We start from the raw sequence: 22,147 nt of genomic DNA, 5'->3' as shown, positions 1-22,147 counted from the left end.
TGGAAATGCACTGGCTACAAGAATCCCTGCTGTGCAGGCTATAAAGTGAAAGGTAGTATGTGGTGCTGAATGACATAAGCTACTCTACTCTCTTCAGGGACCAAGGGACTGTGATTCCAAATCATAAAATATATTTTCCTATCCTATGTGCAACCCCAGATCGCAAGAAGGTAAAATTCTAACTCTTTTTTTACAGGGCTGTGAAGTTCAATTATCCTCTGTAGCCCTGGTTAGTTGTGAAAATTTTTCCCATGGAGTAGCTGAACATAAAGCAGTTTCTCTCTGAACTTTTGTCAATTGCTATTCTGTCACCCACCTAAATTTCAGGATCTCAACACAAACAGTTAGTTAACTGAAACTTGAGACTTGTGTCATAAAACTGAGATTAGGATTTCATGCTGAAGAGTTAGCATGAAGAGTTGTTCTGTGTTATCAGCCAGACTTGGCAAGAGAGATTGGCATAATAATTTAGGTAGCTTTGTGCCAAATAATCTTGGTTCAACAAGTCAGACAGCTGGCAACTCTGCCCTTGTTAATTTTCTGGAAAGTTGTATCTTATAATGCATTAACAAGACACCTTTCAAGGCACCTGGTTTAATCTGAGGTTACTCTGAGGCTTTAAATCAGTTAATTGTGTAAAGGGTATCTTTGTAGCTGAGAATATTGTTATTTTCCTATGTCAGCCTGAGCTATGATATAAAACAGCTTTCTAAGGTTCTCACAGTTATTGTGGGACAAAGGCCTAGCTATGAAAAAATCCTAGTATTATTTCTATTTGTCAAAATTATACAGCTTAAGAAGAAATCATCTTCCTGACCATCCACAGATATACATGTGCCCAGTAGATGGAATATATTCATTAGATAAACTCACAGGCAATGGGGGAATTTCCATACCATGTACATAGTAGCAGCAGTAAGCAGGGAGACCACAAAAGCAAAATACATTCCGAAGTCTGTATTCTTGCAAGGCTTTCTTTAAGGAGACATATCCATCATGGAGATAACCTTCTGGTGGACTGACATCTGAGCTTTACTGCTGCACCTATGATAAAGTTATTGATACCAGCACCACTGTGATTCTAAATCCCAGCAAAAATTTGGAATAATCATTACAGACATAAATTGAAGAAAGAGAGTGAGCTGTGGCAGGATAGATAAGGAAATACTTGCAAGCTTATTCAAGGAGCTTTGCCATAAAGAGGATAGGTATTGACTGAGACCTCAATGGTATAAAACAATTTGACCTCATCTCTTCTTGTGACTTCTTAGGTTTCTCTGCTACATGCCAAAATCAGGGTCCAAGAAAACCTGGCAGAACTTACTAGTGTCTTGATATCTCTACATAAAAGTGTCCAGAGTTACTACTCTTATTTTCTACTTGTAAAAGAGCTATGAAGCCTAGGACTGTAATTTAGTAGGAAGAACATTTGTCTGATTCCCTAGGTTCTATTCACAGCATCCCATATAGAAAGTGTATTGGTGCACATCCAGCCATCAAAATCCCTGTGGCTCATCTAATTAACATGCAAAATTAAAATTAAACACCTCATCCTAACACAAGGTTTCCCATTTTACCATTGTAAACCACCATTTGTTTTTAGGCCTCATCTGTCTCCTCTCTGTCCAGAGACTGTTCTTTGTACCTGCCTTAAACTGCTGGTACAAATACCTTCTCCCTTGTTCCATTCCCCTTCTTTCTCCTTCTCTATCTCCTGTCTTTGTCTATTATTCCTTGCCCTCTATCCTTTTGGGGCAAATAAATCTGTTTTGAGAACTTGGTCTTGGGAGTCCTGAGCTGATACTTTTTCTTTCATGGATGAAAGGGAATCAGAAGTACATGATCATCTAATGACACATGTTAACTTTAAAGTCACTTTGGAATACATGAAAAACTTCTTTAATAATATAAAAAATGAAGGGCATTACAGAGCCTGTATTCATTTTTTTTTTTTTTTTTTTTTTTTTTTTTTTTTTTTTTTTTTTTTTTGGGTTTTTCGAGACAGGGTTTCTCTGTGTAGCTTTGCGCCTTTCCTGGGACTCACTTGGTAGCCCAGGCTGGCCTCGAACTCACAGAGATTCGCCTGGCTCTGCCTCCCGAGTGCTGGGATTAAAGGCGTGCGCCACCACCGCCCGGCCGAGCCTGTATTCATAATACGGAGATGTTAGGTGTAGGAGAAAAAATAACCAGACACTAAGCCTCAGAAACTAAGCACGTGCGCCATAAGGCATTTGCTTTAAACTATGACAATGGTACAGTATTATGGAAAATATTGCCTCACATTCTGTAAGCTGAGCAAGAAATCACGTTTGTATGAAGCTTTTAAAAGTACTACTTTGCCTTCAGTGTAAGCTACTATTGTAATAGGACAGGGACAATGGATTGTATTGGATTTTTTCATTTTCTTGCCTTATAGACCTCCAGAAGCTGATTTGAGAAAATCCATCTATTCAACAGCCCACTGTGAGCTGTGGTGTTTTGCTGAGGAGCAATTCCTTTAAAAGTGAGCCTTGCAAATGAGGAAGTGGTGCTTGTGTGTTGTGCTTTGCAGCCACATGATGGTAGGGGGTTGTCATTTCCTTCTCTTCTTGAAATGTGGTTTCCTCTTCTATAAAAGTTGGTAAGAACATTTGAATTTCAGGGTAGAAGAGTGGAATTAGTTTATTTCTCTGCTGTGCTCTTTCCTTGTTTTAAAATTTATTTTTAAAATTATCCTTTGACAATATAAAATTGTCAAATGTGTATGTAATGCAAGCATGGTGATATTAATTCCCTTCTATTTACCCATCCATTATTCTCTCAGATTCTAACCACCTAACACAGCCTCTATCTAACTTCATGGCTTCTCTTTTAAAAATGACACACTGAATCTCGTAAGTACATGAGCATGGGATGATACACTGGAGAATGGGCAACATACCAGTGGTGATTCCCCCTACAAAAATTAGTTTCCCTCTTAAAGCATCTGTCAACTGCGAATACCTCCTCAGAAGGAAGCTATTATGAGCTCCTTCTGGCCCATGCTTTCATTTCAGCTACTCAAAATGCCATTTTCTAAGTGTGACATGGCTATCATATTCACAAATTTTGCAGTGAAGTTGTGGTTACGTGCGCAACGTAGAATGCATTTTGGCATAATATAGGAAGAGATAGCTTGCCCTACTAGAAAAATTTAATGAGAAGTATTTAATGAAAACAATATGTATGCCTTTGGTTATGTGTAGGTGCAGAAAATTTGCCAAAGGATGGTGAAGAACTCTGGGTTTGGTTGTGTGTGAGAGGGTAAACAGTGTGGGTAGGTGTTCCACTGTTGTTTTAATGGTGTTAATTGAGGGAATAGTCACTGAAATATGGAAGGTGCATTAGTTATGCCACATCATAATATGTGAAGTGTCCACAAGGAAGGAGTGGATTGGAAAATGAACACTTGTATATTTTTTTCCTGAATTTCCCCTCTATATTGATGGACCTACCATTGGCTGAATAATGCTGTAAGACAATGTGTCCAAGGAATCAATGATGCAAATTCCACAGGAAAAAACAATTCCCAATGCACAGAGCAGTAGAAAGCAGATTTTGTTTCACAACAGCCTGAAAGGAGTCATGATACCCTTGTTACATTTGGGGATATGACTATACCAGAGCAAATTGTTTCTACATTGAGTGTTAGTTCATTAGGATATGAAAATGGACTGGGATTTTATGATAGTGATATGAAAGTGACAACCTGAGCTGTTATATGTAGTCCTCCAAGCCAAACAGTGGCCATCATTATCAGATCAGCTATGCTTGCTTACAAGTGTCCATCATGATAAAGTTTGTTGACTGTTGACATTCCCACATAGAAAGAATGGTGGGGAGGATCACTGGACCCTCACCTGAGATTCTATCCGACCCCCCCCCCAGTTATTTATATGCAGTCATGCCCAAATTGCTCATGGCCTTGGGGTCTATGGAGATGCTAGAGTATACAGGCTGGGCCAAATTAACTGATCAGCTCCATCCATGCAGCTATGGAGAAGCCAATTTCCATGAAAGTAAAGATTTTACAGTGCAGTTACTCTGGATCCAACCACATCCCTACAGACAAAACTCATCTGTGCTCTCTAAGTACAAACTCATCAGATTCTCAAGTGAACTTTGGTGGCAACATACTTTGTTTGTTGTTTGGACCTTCTGATGGGTGAGTAGATTTTTTTCACAATAGGCTGCTTCTCTACCAAGTAAGATACTCTATAGATTGTGCAGAAAGGTCATCTATAGAATATTCTATCTGAATGCATCTTGACTTATTTGTTTCTTCATGAGCTATAATCTATGAACCTTGCAGCAACCTTACATTTAAAAATTCCAAAAGATAGACATAATTGAATGGCCTTACTAGTTACCATAAAATACAGAAAAGCTATCTGGAGTAGATGACTCTACATCATTGCCTCTGGGGTCATTGTTTTCCATGTGGAGCAAAACTGTTTTAATCAGCTGTGTTCAGAAGGGAAAGTCAAATAGTAGCTGACAGCATATATGTCAAGAAGACATACCATGCCTGACAGCATATATGTTAAAATCAATTAGCCTAAGATATTTCTAAAATTTCCTGTCACTACTCACAATAGGCAACAAAGTCAGTTTCTGTATACTTCAATACATTAATGGCTAGTGCTAGTGTAGAAGAATCTACACAATGAGCTTTAATCAGTTGTGAAGAAGAAAACAATCTTGACACTGGCAGGGAAATGGATGAACTATGATATCCTCACACTGTGTTACACAATACCATGTATTTACTCTCAAGTGTGCAATCACTCTTTCTATAACCTATCTATCTATCATCTATCTATATCTACCTATTTTTCTAGCCTTTATAATTTTGGTACAATCTTTCTACCCATATGGCATTAAAATAGAAGAGGGAATTTTTGAAAAAAGGAAGAGTATTAATAAGATATAAGTGTAAGTGAGAAGAGTAGAAAGAAGAGCATAAATATGAGAAAATACCTGCAACACATATATGCAATTGCCATCATGAAACCCATCATTGTATACAATGAATGTATGCAAACTATAATATTTCCTTTAAATCATAATATTGCTTGTTGCCTAGATATTTGTTATGATGAGACCATCTTATCTAATCTGCATTACTCTCTTGTGTGTGTGTTTATAGGCAGATAGCAGTTCATCAAAATGATTATATATTTAACATGACTCCACTTACACCTCGGGTGGTTGGTAGCTTGGAAGCAAGAATGAAGCATTTTTTCTAGAAAGCCTTGATTCTCTTCCCATGACCACCAACATGATAGTATTTTGTGCACCATGTTAACTGTTGTTTCCTTTGTGAAAGCCAACCACCTAACAAGTCTTCATGTCCATGTCTGAAAAAATACAACCAAAGACAGAAAACGTGTATTTACTTCTGCAGATATCTCTGGAATACAACATTGAGTTTTAATCATACATAATCCTCAGAATTTTAGGAATTTCTTTTCATTTTGGGCATTTAATTGTTTTATTCAGAAGCTTTAATTTGAACAATGTTAACTATTACAGTATTGAATGCTTCTATCTTTGGATTATTATGGGGAGTATTTGAGTACTACTCATGGACAAACTTATAAAACTGTCTTGAGGCTATTGTTTGAATCTCTCATTACATTGGCTTCCTCTTTTACTAAAATAAGTAGAAAACAAGAAATAAAAGAATTAATGTCAGGGAAAGTGAGGCTAATATTTTATTACTGTTTGAGACTAGAGGTAAATTACAGGATGTGTGTTTTGATTCTTGAGAATAAGTACTATTTTCTGGAACACAGTGGAATTTAACAAGTTTCCTAACATAAACAAGACATCAGGGAACCATGCTAAAGACCAATTAAGAATCTTCCTGGGAGAGTAGGTCAGCATAGTTGCATTGGCTGGGGCTGTCTTAATATTCAGGAATAAGGAGAAATACATGAGTATTTTCAAAAACTGGTAAGTTGTTCCACAGGGATTGCAGTGAGACAAAGAAATACTGATTCCTTGCCATTCTACTATCTTTAAATTTTGTTGAAAAACATTGCATTACAATCACCAATACATATTAAGTATAGAAATTACTGGTTTCTGTGGTTGTATTCGCCCCTATATTCCTAAGTAATGGATTGGTTATGTTCACAGTAAGAATTAAGTGCGATTTGTAGTTGTAGTTCAGTTGTACATCACTCACTGAGCATGTGTGACACATAGCAGTGAGTACTTAGCACTTCAAAGAAGTGGAGGTACATACAAAAATCAAGAATTCAACTAAAGATGCCCCTTCAAAGTTGGACTTGTAACTTCAGGAGTTGATACCATGCTGGCTGCAGAAAACAACTATTTGAAAAATTATTTTCTTGCACTTATTATATTTATATATATATATATATTTATATGTTATTATTTATAAAAATTATATACACTTGAATATGACCCACCCTAGGCACTGCATGATCTATTGTACACTGGTGAAAAGAGAACTAGTTAGAATACATTAAGCAAACTCCTCAGCAAAAAGTCCAGCTTTCTCATCTGACCACAAGTTTCCTTGAGAAAGAAGAGAACAAGATAAGTGATGCACTTCCTCTTTCGATAGTACTGAGAATGTTTCAGTCTGGGTGAGAAGCAAAGATTTATCATCTCTGGGGTAAGTAGTTTCTAGATTAACAGCTAGTCTTAAAGTTTCACTTGTGATTTGGGGCAGGAAAAACTGTTTTAAGTGGAAACTTCTGCAAGGAGACCCTCCTAGCCATCCACTTTATCTCTTGAAGGGTGCTGTGTGGGCATTAGTCCTTCCCATGTTCATTTTGAACATTGCCTGGGCAAGGAATTTGTATCTTTCTGTGGTATAATGGACCAACAGAGTTGATTACTGTGTGTGACTAATGGTGTGTGAAGAAGCTTAAAGTGAGCCATATAATAAATCTTTTTCTTTTCTTTTTGAAATTATAATTACATCATTTATCCCTTCACTTTCCTGTCTCCAATCTTTATGGTATGCCCTTCCTTGCTCTATTTTTAATTCATGGATTCTCTATTAATTGTTGTTAAATGCATATATATATAGTTGTGTAATATATATATAGTTGTGATATATATAGTTGTGATATATATATAGTTGTGATATATATATATATATATATATATATATATATTATACATTTCTAAATGCAACCTTATCAGCCTCTGTAATGTTACTGGGATGCATGCTTTCAGGCCTGATCGTTTGATATTAGGTAATCAACTGGTGTGGTTTTCCTTAGAAAAGCAGTTTCTCCTACTCTCAGCATTCCTTAGATACCACTTGTACTTTGTATGTGGTTGAGGCCTCATGGTCTTTCATCTAGAATTTAGCATGTTTATTGTCCTTATTCAGCTTATATTTAGACAGTCATGTTGGTGAGACTTTAATGGGTGTAGCTTCTGGCATTACTAGGAGACCCAGTCTCATAGCACATTGACTGACCCTCTGGATCTTACAGTCTTTCTTCCTTCTCTTCCTCAATGATCTTCTAACACATGGGTGTGTTTTTGAGATGTACCCATTGGGACTAGGCTCCCCAGCTATGCATTTTGATTGGTTGTGGTTTTCTTTAGTGGTCTTCATCTATTGCAAAAGACACTCCCTTGATGAAGGGTGAGAACTATGCTTATCTGTGGGTATAAGGAAAAATATTTGCAATATGTTGAGCGATGTTTGTTTAGCAAAATGGTGATTATAGGTTCTCATCCAAGATCTGTGACTTAACTAGCCCTAGGTAGTTGGCTAAGCTTCTAGTACCAGGCATGATTTCCCTTCTGTTGAGTGGGTCTTAAGTCTAATTAGAGAGCTGGTGGAGGTAATTCCAAAGTATTGTTACTACTACATCCTGTTATCATGCGAGACTGATAACTGTTGTGGTTCATGGGTGTCATAGCTGTGTGTGACTGTGGTTGCCTTCCTCTTTTGGAAGCTTGCATAGTGCCTTCTGGTACCATGATAGCTATACTTCAGGAAGGTGGCATTAAGATCAGTTTCCAGGATTTTCTGGGTCCTTTCTGTGCATTTCATAGTGCCTCAGCAGCAGGAACTTCTCTTCCACCTCTGGAGAGTAATCAAGGGAACAGCAATAGTCTGAAGGTTTTAAAAGTCTTGTTGGACAGTCCCGATCAAATATTCAAAAAAGATAGCTTCTCATGACTGGTGTTTGTGGTGATTCCCTTGCAGACTTTACAGCAGGCAGAGAAAAAAAACAATCCATGAGGAGACAACCCTACTCAGCCTGATTTTATTGTAACTGGTGCTGGACCAGGACTTCCAGAGTCTGGCTCAGATAATTTTACTTTACCATATTTAAACACAGCACGATTTTGAAAAAAGTATTCAGATAACAATTAAGTTATTCCCAAGTGCCCCACAATTTAAGGCATGTTTACATTGAAATTCCTTACAAAGTACATCTGGCTACTTTCACAAGAATGGGTACTGTTGACTCAGAGATAGTGCCCAAGATTTAGGGTTTAGGGAGTTTGAGGTAAACATAATGCCTGTGGGTGTTAGGATTGGCCTGGCCCTAAGGTAACATAGAAGTCATTTAGGCTGTTATAAAGCACAAGTGACCTCACTCATAAGAGCAGATTTTATGTTCTAAAAGCAATGATCAAGATTTAGGGAAAAGATCTTGGATAAATAAAAACAAATTCTGGGTGTTGAGGGAGAGCCTGTCTCATCAGCCAAAGAAGTATCATCAGGTTGTGAAAGGATAGCATTCCTAATGTTCCAGGAAGAGCAGCTTTCCACCTCATTCTTTTGAAGATGTAAGCTGTGTGTTTAACTGTCCTGTCTTCTCTAGTGATTATGTGTGTGCACAAGGCTTTTTGCTTTCTACAGGTATTGAGGGTATTCTGGGTTTTCTTTGCTCTTGGATCATTATCATCACAGATGGGAAATTTGCTTTTAAACTATATATACAATTGTACACACACATTTAGTGAGGATTTTTAGGTAAAAATTTAACAGTATGATTTCTTATGACTTTTTAGACATCTCTACTGTTATTTTACATTTTTCCCTCCATCTGTATTGATAAACATTGACCTTCCAAACCCCTATTTTTCCACCTTTTTAGTAAGGTGATTTATGCCCTGCTATTCCCTTCAATACCACTCTCCAGCAATGGTTTTTTTATTTTTTTAATTTCCTGATTTCTGCAGTTACTCCAAGGTGTGTAGTCTGAAGATTTGAAGCTAGGAGTCTTCAATTACAGTTAACATGTGAGGTTTCTCTTTTTGGTTGTGGGTTATTTCACTCCCTGTGATCTTTTCTAATTCCATCCACTTACATACAAACTCCATCATTTCATTTTTCTTTATAACTGAATAGTATTCCATAGTACATATTACCACATTTTCACAATCCACTTGTTAGTTGAAAGACATTTAGCTTATTCTATTTCCTAGCTACTGTGAATAGAGAAGTAATGAACAGAGCTGAGAAAGAATCTAGATAGTTGGATGCCAAGTCCTTTGGGCAAATGCCAAAAAGTCATATAGGTGGTCTGTATGGTACATTTATTTTTAGTCTTTTTACAGTTCTTGGTACTGATTTCCATAATGTTTGCATCAGCTTCGAAACTGCATTGGCTGATTTTGTGTGTCAACTTGGTATAAGCTAGAATCATCAGAGAGGAAGGAGCCTCAGTTGAGGAAATGCTTCCATGAGATCCAGCTACAAGGCTATAAGTCCATTGTGGGTGGTGCCATACCTGAGCTTGAGGTCTTGGGTTCCATAATAAGGCAGGCTGGACAAGTCAGGGAAAGCAAGGCAGTAAGCAGCTCCCCCCCACAACCTCTACATCAGCTCTTGCCTCTGGGATCCTGCCCTGTTTGGGTTCCTGTTCTGACTTTCACCAGTGATGAACATCAATGCAGAAGTGTAAGCCAAATAAGACCTTTCCTTCCTAACTTGCGTTATGGTCATGGTGCTTTTTCACAGCAATAGAAACCCTAGGACAGATTCCCACCAATGGTAAATGAGGGTTTCATTTTCCCCAGGTCCCCTTCAGCATATTGTGTCTGTTGCTTTGTTGATCTTTGGAATTCTGACTGGAGTAAGTAATCTCACAGTTGCTTAGATTTGCATTTTCTCAATTGCTAAGGACAATGAATATTTTTAGAATTTATTTCCTAGCCATTTCTCCACTGCTATTGAGAAATCTCTGTTCAGGTCCCAGTCCCAGTTTTTTTTTCCCCACTTCTTTTTCTTTTTTTATTATTAAAAAATTTTCTATTCATTTTACGTACCAACCACAGATTCCCTGTCCTCCCTCCTCCTGCCCCCACTTCCCTCCCCAACTTACCCACCCCATTCTCATCTCCTCCAAGGCAAGGGCACCTATGGGGAGTCAGAAGAGTCTGGTACATTCAGTTGAGGCAGGTCCAAGCTCCTCCCCTGTAATGGGTAGCCATTCCAGCTTTGACCTGAAAGTTCCAACCCCCATTAAGGCTTTGGTAATGGTCACGCCTACAAGGCGGGGCTGAGAAAGAACGCTAAAGACCCAAGTTCTGGATGCAGGGGCTCTCTTGGTGCCTGGACCCTGGACACTGGAAGTAGACCGAGCAGAGTTCTCCAGAGAACACCGCTGGACTGCGACACACCTTTCCCAGACCCTGCAGCCTACAGATCCCTTCACTTGTAAGTTACGCCACTAAATAAACTTTCCTTTTAACTACGTGGAGTGGCCTTAATAATTTCACCAATACTCCCCCTACACCAAGGCTGTGTAAGGTGTCCCACCATAGGTAGTGGGCTCCAAAAAGTGCACTCCTGCACCAGTAATGGATCTTGATTCCACTAACAGGGTACCCCTTAAGCAGGTCAAGCTATACAACTGTCTCACTTATGCAGAGGGCCTAATCCAGTTCCATGGAGGCTCCAAAGCTATTAGTCCACAGTTCATGAGTTTCCATTAGCTTGGTTTGGTTGTCTCTGTACATTTCACCATCATGATCTTGATGCCCTTTGCTCATAGAATCCCCCTTCTCTCTCTTCTACTGGACTCCTGGAGCTCGGCCTGGTGCTTGTCTGTGGATCTCTGCATCTGCTTCCATCAGTTACTGGATGAAAGCTCTATGATGACAGTTAGGATATTCACCAATCTGATTACTGGAGTAGGCCAGCTCAGAAACTCTCTCTACTAATGCTAATATTCTAAGGTGGGGTCATCCTTGTGGATTCCAGGGAACTTCCCTAGCACCAAGTTACTCCCTATCCCCATGATGTCTCCCTGTATGATGGTATCTTTTTCCTTGCTCTTCCACTCTGTCCTTGTTCCAGCTCCACCATCCTGTTCCTTTATGTTCTCATTCCTGATCCCCTACGCTCCATTGCCTCCTCATCCCCAATTTACTCATGGAGATTTCATCTATTTCCCCTTTCCAGGGCAATCCATGTGTCCCTCTTAGGGTTCTCCTTTTCAGGTAGCTTCTCTGTAGTTGTGGGTTGTAGTCTGATTATCCTTTGCTTTACATCTAGTATCTACTTATGAGTGAGTACATACCATATTTGTCCTTCTGAGTCTGGGTTACCTCACTCAGAATGATAGTTTCTAGTTTCATCCATTTACCTACAAATTTCATGATGTAATTGTTTTTTTACTGCTGAGTAGTACTCCATTGTCTATATGGGCCACATTTTCTTTATCCATTCTTTGGTTGAGGGGCACCTAGGTTGTTTCCAGGTTGTGATTATTACAATAATGCCAGAATGAACATAATTGAGCAAATGTCCTTGTGGTATGATTGAGCATTACTTGGGTATATGCCCAAAAGTGGTATCATTGGGTCTTGAGGTAAGTTTTGTTATACCAATTTAAAATGAAATGGGGATTTTTTTTTATTGAAATTGAATTGAATCTGTAAATACCTTCTGTAAAATTGTCATTTTTATGGCATTAATTCTATAAATATATGAGCAATTTCAGGTGTCTTTGTAATCTCCTGTTTTTCAGTGGTTTAAAGTTTTTTTTGTAGAGGTCCTTCACTTTTGGTCAAGTTTGTTTATAGATATTTTATTCTTTTTGAGGCTATAGTGACTATGAGTGTGCCCATGATCTCCTTCTCTATATGTTTGTTGGTGGTGTATAGAAAAGATATTGATATGTGCAATTTGATTATCTATCCTACCACCTTGCCAAATTTGTTTATTTTTTCTAGAAGTTTTCTGGTGGAATTTTTGGCATCTCTAATGTATAATATTATCTCATCTGCAAACAGGGATGGCTTACTCTCTTTCTCAATTTATATCCTTTTAATTTCCTTCTCTTGCCTTCATGCACCAGCTAGAACTTCAAGCACAATATTGAAAAGGAAAGGGATGGTTACTGCTGTCTCATTCTTGACTTCAGTTTGATTGTTTTAAGCTTTTCTGCATTTAGAATGATGTTAGCTGTTGATTTCTCATATGTAGCTTTTAATATATTGAGGTATGTTCCCTCTAGTCCTATAGTCTCTAGGACTTTTATCATGAAAGCATATTGAACTTTGTCAAATACTTTTTTTTCTGAGCCTTTTGAGAGAATTATGTGATCTTTGTCTTTAATTTCATTTGTGTGGTTTATTACATTTATTGACTTGTGAGTTTACTGATCCCTGCATATCGGGGATAAAGTCAACTTTGTCATGGTGGATATTCTTCCATTTGCAAGCATTTTAATGAGCACTTTGACTCTATATTCACTAGTGGTATTGATCTGTAGGGTTTTTTTTGTATCTTTACCTGGTCAGTATTAGCATTAGGGTGAAACTGGCTCCCTGGATTGAGTTTTGGGGTAACCTTATGTTTCCTTTCTCTCTGTCTCTCTTCTTATTCTCTTTCTCTTCCTCCTTCCTCTTCTCCTCTTTCTTCTTTATCTTCTAGTGTTAGGAATGCCTGCCTGTAGCTCTTTTTTGAACCTGTGATAGAATTATGCTGTTAACCCATCTTTCTATGGATTTTATTTTTTATTATTACTCTTTCAATTTCCTCATTTGTCATTGTTATGTTTAATTTTTTTCACTTCTGGGTTCAATTTTGGTGGGTTAGTTAAGTAAAAAATGCACTCATTTCTCTTGTGCTCTCCAATTTAATAGAAGACAGTACTTTGAAGTATTACCTTATATCATTCTGAATTTCACTGGTGTCTGTTATAATAGTTCCCTGCTTATTTATGATTCTGTTGATTTGGGTCCTTTCCATTTTTCTTTTGGTTAATTCAGTCTAGGGTCTTACAATCTTATTTGTCTTCCAGAAGAACCAACTCTTAAATGCTTTGATTCTTTTATGTTTCTGCTTCATTGATTTCTACTCTGGACTTTGACTTGTTTTTTTCTTGCTTTCACAGAATTTGAGTTACAACATTAAGTCATTTATTTGACATCTTTCTGATTTTTTTATTGCTTTTTGAGACAGGATTTCTCTTTTCCTTCCTTCCTTCCTTCCTTCCTTCCTTCCTTCCTTCCTTCCTTCCTTCCTTCCTTCCTTCCTTCCTTCCTTCCTTCCTTCCTTCCTTCCTTCCTTCCTTTCTTTCTTTCTTTCTTTCTTTCTTTCTTTCTTTCTTTCTTTCTTTCTTTCTTGAGACAGGGTTCTCTGTGTAGTTTTGGTGCCTGCCCTGGATCTCACTCTGTAGACCAGGCTGGCCTCAAACTCACAGAGATCCACCTGCCTCTGCCTCTCAAGTGCTAGGATCAAAGGCATGTGTCACCACTGCCTGGCTAGGATTTCTCCGTATAACAGCTCTGGCTGTTCTGGAACTCAATTTGCAGACCAATCTGGCCTAGAACTCACAGATATCCACCTGCTTCTGCCTTCTAAGTGTTGAGATTAAAAGTGCCACCACCATGTACCTCTTTCTGATTTTGTAATGTAAGCCCTGAGAGCTATAAATTTACCTTGTAGGACACAATCCATTATCCTAGAGGCTTTATTGCACTGTGTTTTCATCTTCCTTTAATTACATGAAATTATTATTTCTTTCTTGATTTTTTCTTTGACCCATTCATCATTCAGTAACTAGTTGTTTAATCTCCTGGAGGTTGCACATTTATAAGAGATTTATTTGCTTTCAATTTTAAGATTTATTGATTTCTGGTTTAATAAATTAAATGAAATTATTTCAATCTTTTTGACTCTGTAAAGATTTTTTTGAACTCCAGTGTATGGTCTATTTTAGAGAAGCTTCTATGGGCTGTTGAGTGGAAGATGGATCCTTTGGTGCTTTAGAGATAGCTGCTATATTTACTTGATATTTATATCAATTAATTCTCACGTTTTTCTGTTTACTTTTTGTTTAGATGACCTATCTGTTGAAGAAAGTGCAGTATTAAAATAACTTACTATCAGTGGCTTGGTATTAGCATGCATCTTTTTAAATTCAGTGGTAGATTTGTCAAGAAATTGGGTACCTTTGAGTTCGGTAAATATATGTTTAAGATAGTAATATCTTTTTGGTTAACTGTTTTCTTCATCAAAAGGAAGTGTCCCTCTTTATCTCTCCTAATCAGTTTGAGTTTAAAGTCTATTTTATCATATAGTAGGGCCTGCTTGCTTACTGGTTCCATTTCGTTGGAGTTCTTTTGTCCATCTCTTTATACTAAGTCAGTACCTATCTTTAACTCTAAGATGTGTTTACTGTAGACAACAGATAGATGGATTTTTTTTCAGTGACCCTTTCAGTAACCTTGTGTCTTTTTATTGAAGAATTGTGGGCACTGATATTTAAAGACATTGCTGGAATGTGTAAGTTAATTGTGGTCATTGTATTGTTAATTTTTGGTGTTACTGTTTGTGTTCTTAGGGGTAGTTTGTTTTCTATTAATATGACTTTGTATTTCTTTCCACAGTCCCTCTGCTATGGTAAATCTTCTCTCCAAATAATGTTTCCTGTATTTTCTTTACATTTGCTTGGTTTGATGTAAATCTTTTAGGCTGTTTAAATTATGGAAGAATTTTCTTTTTCTTTCAATTATGCTACATAAATTTGCTGGGTATATTGTTCTAGATGGCCATCATAATCTTTAAAATTATTACTAGATATATTTTTATTAAATTCTTATTAAATTTATTCTTGTCTCATACCGTAATCCTTACTGCAACCTCCCCTCTCTCTCCTCCTCCCTGTCACCCCTCTCCTCTTCTCTCTCCCGGATTCACTACTCCTCCATTTACCTTCAGAGAGCAGACCTCCCAGTAATATCAATTGAACATGGCATAATAAGATGCTAAAAGACTAGGCATAAACCCTCCTATCACTAGATGAGGCAACCCTGTGGGAGGAAAAAGCCCCATGAGCAGGTAAAAAGAAAAGTTAATGAAACGATTCCTAACTATATTCTCTTATACGCATAGGATTGGTGCCTAGCACAATTGTCATCAGAGAGGCTTCCTCCAGCATACGATGGGAGCAAATACAGAGTCTCACAACCAAACACTAGGCAGAGCTCATTTAACCTGCAGAAGAGGAGAAGGAAGGATTTGTAGGAGTCAAAGGGGTTGAGGACACAAGGAGAACATGTCCCACAGAATCAACTAAGCAGGGCTCATAGGATCTCACAGAGACTTAAGCAGCAACCAAAGAGTCTGCATGAATCTGTGCTAGGCTCTCTGCAAACATGCTATGGTTGTTTATCTTAGGTTTTTTTGTTGGGCTCTTAACAATAGGAGTAGGATGACTGTTTGGTCATCATAGTCTTTTTTTAAATTAAGAATTTTTAAATTCATTTTACATATCAACCACAGATCTTCCCCTCTTTCCTCCTCTCACCCCCATCTTTCCCCTCCAACTCACCCTCTATTCCCTCCTCTGAAAAGGCAAGGCCTCCCCTGGGGAATCAGCAGAGCCTGGAACATTCAGTTGAGGCAGGTCCAATCCCCTCACCCTACATCAAGGCTGTGCAAAGTGCCCCACCATAGGTAGTGGGCTCCAAAAACCCAGCTCATGCACCAGGGATGGATCCTGATTCTACTGCCAGGGGGCCCCTTAATCAGGTCAAGCTACACAACTGTCTTGCTTATGCAGAGGACCTAGAATAGTCCCATGGAAGCTCCACAGCTGTTGGAGTTCCCACTAGCTTGGTTTGGTTGTCGCTGTAGGTTTCTCCATCAAAATTGTTATGCCCCTTGCTCATAGAATCCTTCTCTCTCTTCTATTGGACTCCTGGAGCTCCGACTGGTGCTGGGCTGTGGATTTCTACATCTGCTTCCATCAATTACTGGATAAAGACTCTATGATGACAGGGTATTCACCAATCTGATTACTGGGGTAAGTCGGTTCAGGGACCCTCTCCACTATTGCTAGTAGTCTATGGTGGGTCATCCTTGTGGATTCTTGGGAACTTCCCTAGCACCCAGTTTCTCCCTATCCCAATGATGTTTCCCTCTATGATGGTATCTCTTTCCTTGCTTTCCCATTCTGTCCCTGTTCCAGCTCGTCCATCCTGTTCCCTTATGTTCTCATCTCCCATCTCCTACCCTCCTTTGCCCACCACTCATTCCCAGTTTACTCATGGAGATTTTATCTATTTCCCCTTCCCAAGGTGATCCATGTGTCCCTCTTAGGGTTCTCCTTATTAGCTAGCTTCTCTGGAGTTGTGAATTGTAGTCTGGTTATTCTTTGTTTTACATCTAGTATCACTTATGAGTGAGTACATACCATGTATGTCCCTAAGTCTGGGTTGCTTCACTCAGGATTATAGTTTCTAGTTCCATCCATTTGCCTATAAATTTCATGATGTCATTGTTTTGTATTGCTGAATAGTACTCCATTGTATATATGTACCAAACAGTACAATGAAAAAAAAAAGAAATCAACTTCAACAAATAGTGCTGGCATAACTGGATGTCAACATGTAGAAGATTGCAAACAGATTCATATCTATCACCATGCACAAAACTCAAATCCAAGTGGATCAAAGACCTCAACATAAATCCAGTTGTGCTGAACCTGATAGAAGAGAAAGTAGGAAGTAGATTCAAACATGTTAGAACAGGAGACCACTTCCTAAATATAATACCAGTGGCACAAACAATGAGAGCAACAATTAGTAAATGAGGCCTCCTGAAACTGAGAAGCTTCTGTCAGGCAAAGAACATGGTAAATAAGGCAAAAAGACAACCTACAGAAAGGAAAAGATCTTCACCAACCCCACATCTGGCAGAGGGCTGATCTCCAAAATATATAAAGAATTCAAGAAATTAGACACCAAAATACCTAACAGTCCAATTAAAAAATGGGCTACATCATAGTCTTTTAGGACTTGTGGTGCATTGTCCTGGGCTCTTCTGCTTTCAAAGTTTCCATTGAGAAATTCACTGTTATTCTGATGGGATTTTCTTGATATATGCCTCGCATTTTTTTTCTCTTGTAGCTTTCAATGCATGCTCTTGTTATGTAGACTTAATGTTTTAACTATGATATGCCATGGGGATTTTCTTTTCTTTTCTTGTCTATTTTTTGTTCTGTGTGCTTCTGGTATCTGTATAGGTGTGCCATTTTGGAGTTTGAGAATCTTTTCTTCTAAGATCTAGTTGAAAAGCTGGTCTATGTCATTGACTTGGAATTCTTTTGCATTTATGTCTTACTTTTTCCATGGCATCTCATATTTTCTATATGTTGCTTTACTGTGATTTTTAAAAATTTTTCATGGTTTTTGTTTATTTGGTCTAGATCTTTATGTTTGAGTTCTTACATTTTTTTTCTCTGCTTGCTTCTACTTGTGAGGCTTTTCTTTGAATTTTCTAGTTGAGTTATCATATTTTTCAGTTCCATCTTCCTTTCACCTGGAGTCTTTTTCAATGTTTCTATATCTTTATTGAATTCTATTCTTTTTTTTTTTTTGAGACAGGGTTTTTCTGTGTACTTTTGGTGCCTGTTCTGGATCTTGCTCTATAGGCCAGGCTGGCCTCGAACTCACAGAGATCTATCTGCCTGGCTCTGCCTCCTGAGTGCTGGGATTAAAGGTGTGGGCCACCACCACCCGAAGAATCCTATTCTCAAGTCTCGATTGTCTTTGTCATTTACACTAGCATTATCTTTGGCGGCACTCACATTGATTATCCTTAAGTTCTTTCTCCTCTATTTTTTTGAACTGTTTTTATATATATATCTCCTTTAAACTCCTTGAATTCTTTGATGAAGTTTATGGTTGTTCTTTTAAATTCTGAGTCCTGGAGTTCATCTTGGTAATTTTCTCATTGGCAAACAATTCTACAGGATTGATAGGTTTTGGAAAGAAACATTTGGCTTGATCTCTTCTATTTTTAGAATTTTTGTAATGATATCTGAACATATGAACTTTCTTTTTTTTCCTGTTCTACATCATTAGAGCAGGTTGGGAAAGAACAGAGGATGTGTGGGAAGGTTAGGTTTATAGGGTTGAAAATATCTAGGCTGGAATAAAGTCAGGTGGACATGGGGGACTTGAATAGTGTATAGGTGCCTTTGGGTCCAAGCCTGTAGTGTAGTGGTACATTGAATGGACAGGAAAGGGGGCTGTGTGTTGAGAAATAGGTAGTGGGGATCCTGATTGAAGTATAGATACAGGTTGTGGTGCAGGTAAGGTAGATCAAATCAGGCAAGGGCACTGGATATAGGACCCAGGCTAGGTCCAGTGGCTTTTGGGGTGTGTCATGGATAGGGAGTGTCAGCAAGGCTCACTGGGATAGATCATGCATAAGGATGTGGGAGATCTAACTTTGTGAAAAGGTTGTTTGTGTGTAGCACATAAGGGAGCTGTCGGTGGTAGCAGGTAGAGTAGGTCCTATCAGAAGACAAGAGATTGGTTTTGGTCCTGGTAGGGTGGCCAGACTAGGCAAGGGCACTGGATATAGGACCCAGCCTAGATATAGCAGGTTGTGGTAAAGATGTGAATGTGGAGTCAGCTGGACTCATGGGGCTAGATGTCAGAGAAGGAAGTTATGGGAGACTCTCTGGCTGGGTACAGTGTTGGACACAGAGCAAAAGAGACATGCAGCTTCTGGCTAGTAGCTGATTAATCTTTAAGGTGGTTAACATAATATTATGAAGCAAATGCATCTCATAACCAATATTGCTTAAAATGAGGATATAAGGAAAACAGGGTAACAAACAAGGGAGTTGACTGAGGTCCTATGATGAACTAACAAGATTTTCATGCCTCTCTTATTTAAATACACCAACACAACATAATATATTAACAGTGGAAGCAAGAATGCATTTGCTCGTGGTTGAAGCGAACATATCTAAGGAGACCATATATCAATCAGTTGGTTCTGACCTGCTTGTCCTGAGGCCAACTTAATGTAACCACCACTATTGAAACAATCAGAAATAAAAGGACTATAATCATAAGCTATCTAGTCACAGGTGGTTTTAGAGCTATTGTCTAACTATCTGTCTTCTTCTTTAATGGTATACAACAAATCATTTTCCCTAAACTTATAAAATGTAAGATGACACATACAATGAGCTCTATTGTTCAGCTATCTTTTTATCTTTCTATTCCTCTGTCCCTGCCTATCTCTTCCATGTAAAAATACATTTTCACAGTAGATTTTGGCTCAGAATCACTTCAAATCAGTATCATTGAAGGTCTCAGCTTTACTTAATGTATTTTTTCATGTCCTCAATTAAATTATTTCCAAGTGTGGGTCATGACATCACTATCCATCTTTTGATGAAGATTTTTCTCATTTAGAAGATTCTTTACTCTGAGTCTCTATAGGATATTTTATAGTAGATTTTTTGAAAGTGAAGGTAAACATAAATGTCAAAGGGACAGAATTTCTGAGAAAGGGGGAGACATACAGGATATGAGGACTTACAGACAGTTCAGCAAGAATCAGAATTTGATTGTCAGACAGTGTTTTTTAAATGCAGAAAATGAAAGATGGGAAGGATCAATTACATATGAGTGTGTTATTTCCACTGCTTCCCATTAATTTTCTTAATTATGTTATGGCTATATTTCTAAGACACACTGCAGTATTACTACTGGCCTCTCACCCAGTCCTGTTGGATAGATTCTCAGATCTTTGATGCTGGCTACTGGAGATATGGGAATCAGGTGCCTGCTGCGTGCCACAGGTAAGTGGAAAAGAGTACTCTCATCTCCCTGTAGCTTTGCTGTTGTAGCATTTCTTACCCATAATTGTTAGTTTTTCTAGCAACAGTGTCATGTGACTGTGCTATTAACTGTTTGTGTTGCATTTCTTGGTTTGAGATTCCTCATGCAGTGCCTATAAGTACCAAAGAAAATGAAAACCCATAGTGAACAAAACCAAACTTTCAGCAAAAGCTGACATTTTACACAGAAAAGCAATCTATCAGAGAAGCTCACAGATTTGAATGAAAATAAAAATCTGCAAAATTTTCATCATCATTATCATCATCATAATAGTAATAATAATAATAAATATTCAGTGTCTAAAATTGTGCAATGTGTTCTTGGATCTGACATAAAATGATTAATTGCACATCACAGTTTAAGAAATAGTTTTATATTTTGTTTCTATCTCGTTTGGTTGCTCAATTTGGTTCACTTCCTTCTCTGTCATTGCCCCACTTCGGAGTTTTCTGTCTTATATGAAGGGCCAGAAAAGACCAGAAAGGTGAGTATGAATATTAAAATCATCATTAAGTGCCCTGTGATGATGGAGGCAAACTTCACCTGGAGATGAATGTGTATATCCTACTTTCTATGCAGTGCAAATTAGCAATCAAAAAATGCCTCATATTCTTGTCCTCAGGTAAATGTAATAAAGACAATTCTTCAACTAAGGCCCTCTTTACCCATTTGATAACCAAGATCAGCCATCATATCATCCATTGGGTTTCGCTTAATCAGCTAACTCTCAATCTTGGCATGGCTCTTCATCAATTAAACTGCCTTCTCTTATTTTCACACTGTGTGATCGGCTTTAGTTTTAATGAACTATTGTCTTGACTGAACAGGGGTTGCTACTTTTCATCAGAGATATCAAGAGTAGTTATGGGTTTTCTTATTTACCCAAGGTTTAGTTCCTTCTTTGTGAGGTTGGCTAGAGTGGTCTTAGAGTAGCTGGAGACATTTAGAAGCTGTCTTTATCCAGAATTTAGTGTGTTGCAATTAGATGCAAACATAGATTAGATTGCCACAGTGTCTTGTATATGTTCCCGAGAAAGGATGGTGAGTCAGTTTGAGACTGCATGGCTGTTTTTTTGTTTCCCAGAGTACTCTACTTCCTCTTATCTGGTCAGCTTGCTTATTTCATATTTACCTGTAATCCCTATTATTTATCTTCAGAGTTTTCAGTGTCACAGTCTTAACCCTAACTTTCCTTTTAACTCTAACATTTGTTTTCTATGAGCAGTAAAAATATCTGTTCAAAAACATATCAGCAGAATCAGATATCTACAAAGCATGGCTATTCAATCTCAATGTGACACTGTCCTTGTATTTTCAGGGTCCTCCTTGGTAGGATTTGGGGAGGGAGGAGAAGTGAAAACTGAGAGAGTGGGAGAAAGATCAACCTTTAGGCAAAGGGGTCGTCAGGGATCCAGATGAGTGATAATGTGAAACGGGTTTCACCCACCTCAGAGCACAGAATTAATTATTTTATGGTACCCTATATGAGAGTAGGGAGAAGAAAACTATTATGCCCAAGTAAATAGCCCCAGGAGCAGGACACTTGAGCTAGACTTAGAGGATAGTTTTTGTCCCATATTTTTGTTTGTGCAGGTGAAGGAAAGGTCCTGAGGACACTCCTGCATCAAGGGTATATGGAATAGCTATGGGCTCATATAGTGCACAGTGGAATGTTTCTGGCTTCAGTCATTCTCCATTTGTGGGACTGTTATCTGAAAATTTCTGGTCCCAGGATGGAGGAGACTTAGTTCTCATGACATCTGTGAAGTAGTGTGTGAAGCTTTTTGCATGAGCTAGAAGTTATGAGGTCCAATACATATGGTCTGTGCTTTTCTACTTTTCACTCATCTTCCCGAGAACATCAGCATTACTGTAGGTTAAATGTCCCCTATAAACACTATCACTATCAGCCATGTCCATCACTTGGGCACAAGGAATATGTTCAATGTGAGTGAAGATGTACCACATTTCTGAAACTTGTACTAGATCAGAGACTCAATACACACAAAAT

The 22,147-nt window shown here is 38.2% G+C and overlaps 1 protein-coding gene across 5 annotated transcripts in view; it reads left to right on the top strand.

Annotated features, from left to right (window-relative positions):
- The first annotated feature begins 6,611 nt into the window (after positions 1-6,611).
- Positions 6,612-22,147, top strand: part of Adgre3 (adhesion G protein-coupled receptor E3) — a 54,714-nt gene continuing 39,178 nt past the window's right edge. For 2 of the 5 annotated variants that reach the window (XM_076559684.1, XM_076559681.1), the window contains exons 1-2: positions 16,197-16,295; positions 20,033-20,096. In XM_076559684.1, the coding sequence (XP_076415799.1) occupies positions 20,048-20,096 (49 nt within the window). In that variant the 5' untranslated portion in view covers positions 16,197-16,295; positions 20,033-20,047. Of the gene's footprint in view, positions 6,668-16,163; positions 16,296-19,984; positions 20,097-22,147 lie in introns of those variants that run through there. The other 3 variants (XM_076559683.1, XM_076559680.1, XM_076559682.1) reach the window with 3 other exon arrangements.

The sequence above is a fragment of the Peromyscus maniculatus genome, chromosome 22, assembly GCF_049852395.1.
Source record: "Peromyscus maniculatus bairdii isolate BWxNUB_F1_BW_parent chromosome 22, HU_Pman_BW_mat_3.1, whole genome shotgun sequence".
Lineage (NCBI taxonomy): Eukaryota > Metazoa > Chordata > Mammalia > Rodentia > Cricetidae > Peromyscus > Peromyscus maniculatus.
Note: the sequence above shows the minus strand (reverse complement) of the source record. Positions and strands in the feature narration are given on the sequence as shown.